At 37.2% G+C, this 12,116-nt stretch overlaps 1 protein-coding gene across 3 annotated transcripts in view; it reads right to left on the reverse strand.

Moving 5' to 3' along the window:
* Positions 1-12,116, reverse strand: part of DENND1B (DENN domain containing 1B) — a 243,551-nt gene that overhangs the window by 43,591 nt on the left and 187,844 nt on the right. For all 3 annotated transcript variants that reach the window (XR_013346830.1, XM_077823786.1, XM_077823787.1), the window contains one exon: positions 4,917-5,018. Coding sequence is in view for 2 of the 3 variants with exons in the window: in XM_077823786.1 (XP_077679912.1) it covers positions 4,917-5,018 (102 nt within the window). In the remaining variant the exon portion in view is untranslated. The remainder of the gene's footprint in view (positions 1-4,916; positions 5,019-12,116) is intronic.

The following is a 12,116-nucleotide window of genomic DNA, read 5'->3' on the forward strand; positions in this document are numbered from 1 at the left end:
GTATTCTCATTTTCGAGGAGGAGGAAGCTTAAGGAGTGACTCATAACAAAAAAATAGCCAAGGTTTAACAGCTTCTGCAAAATCTGGAGGAAACAGTTTCTTTTCTCATGAAGTTGCTGTCTTGGTGCCCCTTCAAAAGGATATGTATCTGAGTCCAGACAGCAGTCCTTATCACCCTGATCTTCTGCCTGCTCTGACTCAAGCAGCTAGAATTCTGTAAGTGAAGTGGGGGCCTGGAGCATCAACAGAACTTCATAAAGCATTCACGCTGATTTTGCTAGAGCCGTTAGGGAGGGTGCTAGCACTGCGTTCCTGATGCTCACTGGTCTTGGCTGACTCAAGCTTTTTCTTTCAAGGGTTTACACTTTGCTCTAGCTGGGTCATTTCGTGGTAGACTTATAGGCGTTTTCCTGGGATGTTCCAAAGAGGCTTGAGAGGTGCTGCCCATGTTTCCTTATCAAATAGGGTGATATCTGAATGCAAATCTAACACGTGTGCACTGGGGTTGACTTCTAGGCACAGTGCAAAGAGTATGGTTGTCTATACTGAATATAGTTCTGCTGCATGGCTTTAAGCTGTGGAGCAGAGCTCTTTCCTCCTTTGAAGATGGGGTACATAAAGAGAAAAAAGATGCTGGAAACACTAAGAGGTTGCTGATGCAACGAGAAAGGAAAATGTACATTGGAACCCCAAAACAATAAACACCAACACACTAAAAAATGCATCTGAGTGCTCAGGCAAAGGTCTCGCAATTCAGGCAACTTGCCAAGCCAGCTGGATGTTTGTAGAAAGAATGAGAAAGATATAAGCAGTGGGAAGAACTGGAGGAAGGCAGAGTTCAGCGAGGAAAAATACCAATATGTTATATAATGGGAATTTATAGTTAACAGTATGTACCTTAGAAAATCTCCATGCTGGTCCAGATATTCCTTATAAATGAGTTATTATTTTCACTGGACACCCATCAAAAATATTTAAGGTCCAAAATACAACGACTTATAGCTGGTGTTTGAAGCTGGGAACAAGCAGTAGCTAAACTCCAGACTTCTAACATGAGGTTTAACAACAGTAATATTACATCATCCTAATAAAAGGAGACTGGACTGGAAAAAAACCCAAAATTAATAAGTCATCCCAAAAGGCTGAAGAAAAGCTGGAAAAGGAGTAACACAGCCGTCAAATCTAAGGAAATACAAGCTGTTGAGCCTGAAGGAAAAATTGGCATATCTGACTTATTTAATTAAAATATGGACCTCTTCTCAGGCACAAAGCTTTATCTACTGAAATTAAATCTCCTCTCAGAACTAAAGAATAAGGCTATCTTGGTTTTAAACATGAAAAGTCTTGATCAGGGCTGAGGGAAACTCTAAAAATCCACAAATGGGTTATAAAAAAGGGCACCAAATGCCGCAGGGCTATGAACCCTGTTCCATATAACATGCTTTTAGTTAAAATATTGCCATGTCAATGGGGAAGTATAGCAGGAGGAAGGCCAGATTCTATGCTAAAATTATACAACTGAGAGGACTTTAATGATTTCGGTACGAAGGCAGCAGTCTTCTACGGATATAATAAAAAACATTCTAGTGGGTCTTTAAAAATAAATTTAATCTGATCTGAGACCACAAACCCTACTATGCATGAATCATAATTGTATTCTTACTGCATAGTGTCACTACAGGGCATAGTGAAGGTGGTTAGATTTCTTTTAAATTTAACCTAACCTGTGAATTTCCAGGATTTATTTATGCTTGATTTGGGTATCATTACAAGACTCCTGTAATGTGTACCCTAATCAAGCTTACTGTATTTTTGTCTTGAAAATATCAGTTTTTAAGCAGACAGACCAATTTCCACCTATGAAATTTTATCCTGGGATTTGAAATCTGTGTTCTCTGTGGCTAATGCAACATCATCTGTAACACAGAATATGTCAGTCAAAGTCTGCCATCCATTACACCAATGCTACACTATTGACTTCAAGAGAGTAATGCAAATGTGTCTGTGGGTAAAAGTTTGCCCTGCAATTGGAGTGTAGTTAATGTCTCTGATGATGAAATAATCCAACTGCCTCTACAACAGATGCAAGGCCAACAGGAGGAAAAAATAGTTTAAAAAAATGTTTTTGTCACTAAAGTGAAAAGATCTGACTTTGGACATACATAAGGAGCAGATCTGCTGAGTAAGAATGTTAAATTTGTACACAGTCACTTCTTAGAGTCAAAGCAGTCAATACATTAATAATCTAAGAAGCTTTAGGAAAAGAAAAAAGGCAACTAAACACAGAATGCTTGCCCTTTTTAGTTTACTTAATTCCAATGGCTTCTTCTTTTACTTCCCCCTTCTTCCTTTTCTTTTCCACAAAACAAATATAGGTATGTCTTGAACTTGTTTACAGATTACTGGTTAAATGTCAGTGTTTGCGAAGTTATCCACTGCGGTAACATAATGTTCAGATACACTTTTGATATGAAGGAACTGCAGTATCTGAGACACAGTTTATGTGCTAAACAAAAGAAAGAAACTAATTACAACAAAAGATAGCAGAGGTGTTAAGTGCAACATTACAGTCTATAGATTCTTCCCCAACCAACCTCAGAGATCTTGAAAAACACACTTCACAACCACTGAACAGTGGACAGGCCATCTTTGATAATAAATGTCTATTACAAAGCTTAATAATTCATATTATTATTCAAATAGTATGTGGGATATAGAATAAGTTTGGTCAAATACATAATAAAGTAAACAACAGACAATGAAGACAAGTGTTTGTTCTGGATAACAAGGAGCTACAGATAATTTAGGTCAGCTATCAGAAGGTGAACTTTACTGGGAGTTAGTATAGTCATGTAATGGTTCTTGATTTAGCTATTCCGTGGTGCAAATCCACCATTGAAAGTACTGCATCCATTGAGAAGTGTTGCAGAGTTTGGTGGTAAGAATGGACCTCAGTTGCAAAAACAAAAAAAGAATAAGTGCCAGGGCAGCACTTCTGAAAGTGGCAGACAAAGCTCATATGCAGCAAAAAAACTGCAGTTAAAACACCTCCAGGCAGACCAGCTGGTCTAGGCTGTCTATAGCTAGCTGGTCTATAGGTGTCTAGGCTGCTTTCAAGAATTATTTTCTGCTAAAAATAATGCTCCGTATCAGGAACCCAGTAAACTCATGTTAGCCTTTGAAAACACAAACAACCTTGAAAGCAGCCCAGTTGTCAGTGGGGAACTGCTGGAGATGAGGCAGCTGTGCTGTGGATTAATTAGAGAAGTGAGAGGAAACACAGCAGATCATAACTAAAGAAAAGGCAACATATTAGCTATTAAAAACATTTAAAATATAATAATTTTAAGATATTCTCATCTTCAAAGGTATATTACTTCCTCGGTATGAAGAAATGTCAGAAAAATAATAAAATTGTTAAGTGTTCTTTAAAATTACATATAAATTACAATTGAACAGCTAGATGGAAACTGACAGAGCTCTAATAACTTCAGTGGAACTACTCTAATTTACTCCATCTGAGGATCTGGCCACAATACTCATATCATAATTCAGACTCTTCGGCATGAGCAGTAGCCTTTTATTGACAAATATCCCTGATAGCTGAAGATACTCAGAAACATGTAACACTGGATCACAGCAATAAAAATAATGATGTTTCCATGTTATATTACTTTCTCTACCACCAATCTTAATCTGGTAAACACTTATAAATGTTTAAAATACCTCTTTTAACACTTCATATAAATGAAACCTTTGCCCCTGCAGATATAATACAGTTAAATAAAATAAATTGGATTCTAAGAGTTGATCCCTGGAGTACTCCATCTATTATTCTATTATTTTTAAAGTCTGTATTTATGTTATTTATTTGTAGGTATTTCCATAATGTTGTCCAATTAGAAAAGTGTCTACCTATGACTACTACAAGCTAGCATCCTTGTAGTTTATAAATCTCTACCTTAGCCATTAATCTTTGATACAGAAACTTGTCAAATGCTTTTTGAAAATCAAAGTATTCTACATCCAATGAATTTTCCTTATCTATTATGATAGTATATCTTCAAAGAACTCTAGCAGATTAGTTAAGCATTTACTCCCCTGCCTGAATTCATTCAGGCTAGCTTCAATCAAACCATGTTTTTTCTAGAAGTTTTCCCACCTTATCCCAGAAGATGTTTTCTCAGATTTGCGCGCAAACAAAGATAAGCTTACTGGTCTACAAGTTTATGGTCGGTCTCTTGACCCTCTTTCAAACAACTAAATTACATAAGGGAATCGAAAGGGAGGACAAAGAGAAAAGCCAGGAGAAAATAGCATGAAAAAAGTGTATCATGGATCGTGCTGAAGCCATGTTGTGTAATACTACAATAGTTATTACTGAGCTGTAAATCCTCCATAGGAAATGTTGTTTTGCGGTCAACCAAACTCAATACGGAGGAATTTTCATGAAACTATTAATTTATTTGTTTGGCTGAAGTCCTGATTTTGAAAAATTCTGTGTAACAAAGTGTTAAGTGCTTTGGTCCTTTGTCCGTTGACCAATAGAGCCTGACTATACTGAAGAGGCTGAAAAGTTCAGCTGCTAAAGTTCAGGGAGCTCCTTGCTTTTTCCTTTTCAAGGGAGTTCTTGATTGGCTCCAGAGGCAGACACAGCCAGTCATTGGCGGGTAAAAGCGGGGACTGTGTTTGTGCCTGCGCTGAGATACAATGGGATTGGGAAGATTCTTTCCACACTTATAGGAGTTAAACATTTGCCATTCCCCCCTCTCTCCTATATTTCCTCTCAAAATGGTCTTCCTGAGAGCTTTCAAAAGCTGACAGGAAATGGATACAGAGGCAGAGAGGACAACATATATGTCTGATATCTGTTAGAAGGAAACTGTTAGATCACGAGGTCAATTGGCCTGTCATACCTGTTTAAAAAGTTGAAGATTCACTGCAGTTTCCAGGAACTGTTTGGTAGTACTTGAACGATGCTTCACAAAACTGTCCTCACAGAAAGTGATAGGCTCTCCCTAAATTTAAACAGAGCGAGTTAGAAGGTACTCCTAGCTATAACCAGTACTGGCACATTTAAAATTCTCCTTCATCAATTTTTCCCCCTTAAAAGTTAGCACGTACAGTTACTGCCCTTCAATCAAAGAGGTATTTACTGAATTCAAAAGGAAAGTAGGCAGAGACAGTGTAATAAAACACTGCAAACACTTTAAAGTTTTCACCAAAATGCATTTTGATGGTGACAATGTTCTGCTTGAGTTATGAATCTTAACTACTGTACAACATTACTCTGATTTAACTGCACTTAAACCAACGGCAGAAGCAAGCAGAAACTCTGAATGGACACCAACATGTTAAGATTATCACCAGATTATTTGTCTATTTGTTGTGCTAAATATAACATTAATGTGTGTGCAGCTAATTTGATTAACCAGGAAATAATTAAGAAAACATAACTATTTTCTGTCACCAATTTCACTGTCAAATTAAAGACTCCTCCTGTCATTTCTGGGAGTTATTACATAGTCATACAAAAGGTTTAAAAGAGGTCAGATGAATTGTTAATGCAGTAAATCGTGCGGCTTTTGGAAAAGAAGGTAAGAATAATATGAAGAATACTGAGTAGACACGTCAAAAACAAAGTGATGAGACAAGGTAAATACATATAGTCTTTACTGCAAGCTAATATATGCTAATCAAAGTAAATGAAAATAGTAAAATTATATAATTATATTGTAACTCCTGTGTTATCCCTTAACTGCATAAAAGAGTATCTATCTCTACTGTATAGTGACCAAATCAAATTACAGGAAGAAGACTCCCTTAAATTATATTATTCTGCTGTTTAATTTCCATAAACTCCACTAGCATAGAGAAGGTTCTAAATATTTTAATACATCAATGTATATTCTGCATATTATTTCCATGATAATGATTCAGAGAGATATACTGCAGGGAGTATTGTCATGCAGGCAAAGGCATATGCCTTCATGGTTTAAAAAAAAAAAAAAATACACCAGGTTGGAGGAGTTTACCCTAGATTTAGGTAAATCAGACAATTTGAGGTCCTGCATAAAATATTAGAATGCACAACTGAATCAGCTAATAGAACATTTTACTACCATGGACTTTTACACATGGTAAAAGCCCAGAATGGGGTAAAAGATACCCCTTATGTGGATCCTTACCATAATGAAACAGAGGAACCTTTCAAACACAAACTGCAGGCCACTTTGAAGACAAACATATTTCTGCCAATGATCACTGCCTCCTCCTGCTCCTATTCCTATTAACTCCGGCAACCTTAGGTACTGCTTTACACAAATTGTCCTAAATTCTAGTTTACAATGTAATTCAATGCTTAAGGATTGAGAGAATGAGTTTCCCTCATGTGATCTGTCAGCACTTTATTGAGTTTGTCCAAAAGTATCCCTAAATCATCTTCAAATGATCTTTATGTTATATTTATTTGTAAATGGTAAGAGTATTATCTAAAGAGATGTTACATTAAAGCCACTGATGTCATTTTAAAACCTTGTTTTGATATTTCCAAGCGCTCCCTTCCATATTGATTTTTCAAAGACTAGATCTTGGATGCCTTAGGCTCCAGTTCATCAAAGCACATAAGAACATGGTTAAGTTCATCCCTATTCAGCACAGCACTAAAGTACATGCTTAATTTTTATTGTACAATCCTCCCTTCTTCATGGGATGTATGGAAGCTGTGGTGCACGATCCCTTTTCAATGCAGTACTTGGAAGCTCACCAGCTATACCACATCTCAGGGCAAACAATTTAAGTTGCCGTAGCTGCTAGGCTGTAGTACATATTAGATCTGAATAAGCGATCTACCAAATATCTTCAAAATGCCACCCTCCCCCCAGGCGCCCCCAATCATCTGCCTCTCTGACCAACCCATCACCAACCAGCCCCCCAATTCCACAGAACCTTTCTTTGTTCAGTAGATTTGTCACAAAAAGATCACAACAGCTGAGATAGCAGAAATGCTTAAACTGAATCCTCAGATTTAAATGGCTGCAAACTGGAAGCATGATGTCTTTGAGAGAGCATTTCTCATCTAGAACTTACTTCCCCCATTTGTTCAATACATCACAAGTACACTGCAAGGTCCACCTCTTTACATAGGCCTTTACCTGAGGAACTGACCTGTGGCACACTTTTGGGAATGGAAAGTTGTTGATTCTTTTCGAGACATTGAGTCAGCTTGTAATGATTACTCTTTAAATACATACGTGCACCTAGAAATTTCAAAGAGGCTTATTTTATAAATAAAAAAAGCATCTAAAGCTGCATGTAGAGAACAGATAGACCCTCTGATGTTACCAACATATACCAGGGAAGTACCCTAGAACTTCAAACTCAGGGCATGACAGGTAAATAACGAAGAAAATTATTTTCAAATATTTTGATTTGAAAATATAAGGTCTAAACTATGCCCCCAATGTGCAAGAGTTCTGAAGAGAGGAAGTGAGCACAAATGAATTTTTCCCTTCCAGTGCATCCATATACAAGAGGCTAGTCCCAGTATGTGGCAGTGTAAAGCATGGATGGGGTGGCGGCGAGCAATACTAAAGGCATTAGCAGCCTAAGAGATGTTGGCTCTAAGGCACCATGTACCTTTGTGATGTGATGACCTCGTTGGGAGCGTGCTTCATCCATATTTTTAAAGCACAGAGAGGGATGTTCCCCAGCAGGCTTTTTCTAGCATCCACGGGGACATCATATTTCCAGTAAGCACTGTTCTATCTGCGCTCCCTTTGCAGTGCAACTCAGATTCACAAGCAGAACAACTGCATGTTAAATGTAATTTTATTTAGATCCATAAACAGTTTACATTCAAAAACAAAAGCCTTTAAGACTACATTAATTTATTGTTATTCTTACCTGTATAAAGCAAGCTTGCTTGAAAAGTTTTACCGTTTGAAAGATTCTGCTCAGGAAATCAAAAATATAGAATAAGAATTCCTTTAGAAGCAGCAGAATTTTTCAAATCAGTGCAATTTTTTCGGGGCATCCCTTGTACTTCTGAAACTCCATCTAGCAATTGAACTCACACCAGAGTTTTTCAAACCCTTATGTCTTATATTTTATTGGGTAAAATATTTTGATTAACATAAGATTGCATTAGGAATAACCCTGAAGTACTGTAATTATAAAAGGACTCTGAAATGCTTTATTACAAAAAGTAGAGTGAATTACCAATTATGAATAAAAATATTTATATCAGTTTTCTGATATGAACTGCACATTTCTAACAGATTTATTTTTACAAATACTATTAAATAAATTCAGAAACTTTGAGTTTTGGAGGAATGTTTCACTGATATTTAACTAGCACACAGTCCATTAGCCCCTTTAGTATTGATCTACAATGTACTTTCAAAGCAAGTTCGATCAAAACGCAGTAGGGATTCTATATTGAAAAGTAGACAGCTAATACTCAGACCAAACAATCTATGCCCATACAAGATATCTGTCCTTTTAACAACAGTTGCTATAGAATTTTTTTGCCCTTTTATGGGTTGCCGCACACAGCAGGAATCAGTTCCTCTAACTTGCATTCACATTTTCATTAAGCTATTTATACAGACTCAGATGAAACATTCAAGTTAAACATAAAACATTAAACTAACCCTAATTGATTATACTAAAATCAAAATCAATCTTGGTTAGCAGAGATATTGTTGCTTTCCAAATCTCATAATATTTAACAACAGCAATAAACACATTTCAATTATTTCCATGCACAGAAGTAGTTCAGAAATTTCTTATTTGGTTTTCTTTTCCTACCAAAAAAGTCTTACACTTGTGTCAGTTACTCATTATTGTTAATATTAAAGTTTATTTAACATATTTAATTCCGTTTTGGTATACAGTAGCTCTATGCTGGTTGCATTATGAGAACAAGGGGAACTGTAGACTCCAAATCTGCATTAACCAAACTCTGAGTCTTTAAAAACCATCTCTACTTTTACATTAAACCATTGCGCTTTGTAACAAGAGTGCATCTAATAGTACCAGGATGAAAATACCACAATTTCTAGCATTCTTAGCAGATAAAGATCCAGATAGTAACCAAGAACAAAGCAGGACTTTATTGTTGTTTCCACTTGCGATGGTGCCAATAAAATTTACAAACAAATGTCTGAGTTGAAAGTCCTCTTCATCAATGTTATTTACCTAAAGCAAAATCTAGATTACCTGGCACCTCCTGGAATCACAACTAAGCCATACTGAAGACCCTACAGGCCCAAAGTATGTTTTCCCTGTAAATGAACTTGTGGCCCTTAATACACTCCTCAAGCTAAAAAACCTTAGTGTGGTGTGTGTTAGGATCAAGCATGAGAGTACTGCACCTAATCAAAAGGCCTATTCTTGCATCAGATTTTCTTTCCTCCAAAAGTGCCTTAGCTGCACGCACTGCCAAAGCCATGCCCAAATTCTGGGAGAAGGGTTAAGGCAAATCAGATCCCATTGCAAGGTACTCTTGCCCTCTAAACTATAACAATCAAATTCTGAAACTTAAGCCTAAATAAACCATAAGCAAATATTTCCCCACAGATAAGTGAACCTGTATGCCATGCTGAAGGTGTAACCAGATAACCTGGCTGCAGATCCTAACAGAATGCCATGGAAGAAGGCATGGTACACATACACTTTGCTGGTTAAAACCAGGGTATAAGAACAGGAATCACCAATCCCAAGCATTAAATATACCCTAATACCAGTCAGCTAATACCTCTTTTCAGGGTATACAAACTTCTTGCTTAACCAGGTATGCCTATCCCCAGTCTGTGTTCAGAACAGGAAAGGTTGTGTAAACAAAACAGGTTGATCCTGGCAAAGAAGAGGGTGAATGTTTGTAATGAATGGGAGTGGAAGTCTATGCTTGTTAAAGACTAAACATGACATCATAAAAATAAGCAATGGAGAAAAACTGTTTACGAATTTGTTAAAAATATTGGAGGGGAATAAACACTTGTGTGATAAAAGTGTAATTCATCATGATAAAGTAGGGGGGGAATAATCTATTTTACATAAAATAACAAAACAAATCATCTTCCTTAAAAAAACATATCTCATTAAAAAAAGAGTTAAGAGTATAAACTGGCATAATTTATTTTCTATGCTAAAAAAAATTCTGGCTTTCTCTCAAAAAGTTAGGCAGCACAGAAAGATTAAGTCATACAAAAGAAAAATGTATTGAAGTTACCTCCCCTTTGGGCGGGGGTAGGAGTGGGGGGAGAATAAACCACTTAACATTAAAACAGAAAGGAAATTGACCCAAACAAAACTTTGAGTAATGATAAGGCTCAGACATCATTTGTGAAAAGCAAATTAAAAGAAAGGCTAACTGTTAGGATATAGATATTCAGGCCTGTCTGTAAAGGCCTATACTCTAAGAATTTAGGTGTATTCCTATCACTTGGCTAGTGATAGAGGTATAAAAGAAAGAATCAAAATCACTGTCTGCTGGTGTAAGGGCCTTCTCTTACTGTGACAGCTGAGGCCCTGTTCTTAGGCTAAGGCCTTTGGCTAAGCAGCAGAGGCAGCCATAAGCTGGGAAGCGAACGGTCACATCCTCACATTCCAAACTAGTCACATTGAAAGAAGGTGCTATTGGGCTGTTAGGCACTATCAGGACAGGATTGTATTCCTATCACCTCCAGAGAAAGGGAAGTGCCTAGAAAATGTAAAAGGAAACTTAGTTTGATAGCACCCTGTCTGGCAAGAACTCACTTATCAATAGCTGGGATGTGAAATCCTCACTTCTGTATTGTTTTGTCATTATAGTTCCCACTTTGCTGTTGTTTGTCTGTAGAATCTCTGTCTGGTTCTGTGATTGTTCCGGTCTGCTGTATAATTAATTTTGCTGGGTGTAAACTAATTAAGGTGGTGGGATATAATTGGTTACATAATCATGTTACAATATGTTAGGATTGGTTAGTTAAATTTCAGGAAAATGATTGGTTAAGGTATAGCTAAGCAGAACTCAAGTTTTACTATATAATCTGTAGTCAATGAGGAAGTGACTGGGTGTGGGTGGGGGTGGGCATGTGGGTGTGAGAGATGGGAACAGGGAATGGGGGTAAGAAAACTGGAATCATGTTTTGCTAAAGGGGAAAATGGGAACAGGGAATGGGAGTAAGGAAGTTGGAATCATGTTTGGCTAAGGGTAGGAATGGGAACAGGGACACAGGTGTAAGGCTCTGTGGTGTCAGAGCTGGGAAGGAGGATACTAAGGAAGGAAACTGGAATCATGCTTGCTGGAAGTTCACCCCAATAAACATCGAATTGTTTGCACCTTTGGACTTCGGGTATTGTTGCTGTCTGTTCATGTGAGAAGGACCAGTGAAGTAAGTGGGTGAAGGAATAAGCCCTCTAACACTAACAGATTGCTCAGTTTCTGAAGACTAGGTGTTACAGTTCTTAAACTATACTTGTGTCCTAGTGCTGCCAAGGAGATAATTTGCAGCTTTGGAACAGGATATCTTGGCAAAAACTGAGACCTGTTCTAATTGGATACCACCCCATAGGAGTCTTTGGGTCAAATTCAGCAGTGGCATAAATAGTGACATCAATTACATATCTGATGCAAACAGTCTAGCAGTATGCATTGCATAAAGTAAGTTTCAAGTGTTGAGGGAAATGATTGCAATGTTCACAGGGTGGGATAAAAGGGCCTGTAGCATAAACACAACATAACAAGAAAGTGAAAATAAAGGGGAGAGAAAGAATCAATTTGTGTGCAAAATTGGTAATGACAACACCTTTATGCTAATTACGCTCCTACAGCCTTTGCATCTGATGTGTAACTCTCATCTCGGTTTACGTAACTGCAATATTTGAACCATTATGTAAAGTTATGGATTGGTATTCCTAAAGGAATATATTCATAAATGATCTGGAAAAAGGGGTGAACAGTGAGATGGAAAAATTTGCAGATGACACAAAATTACTCCAGATAGTTAAATCCAAAGCTGTTTGCTAAAAGTTACAAAGGGACCTTACTAAATTGAGTAACTGGACAACAAAATGGCAGATGAAATTCAATGTTGATAAATGCGAAATAATGCCCATAGGAAAGAATAATC

The sequence above is a fragment of the Eretmochelys imbricata genome, chromosome 8 (genome assembly GCF_965152235.1).
Source record: "Eretmochelys imbricata isolate rEreImb1 chromosome 8, rEreImb1.hap1, whole genome shotgun sequence".
In the NCBI taxonomy this organism is placed as follows: Eukaryota; Metazoa; Chordata; order Testudines; family Cheloniidae; genus Eretmochelys; species Eretmochelys imbricata.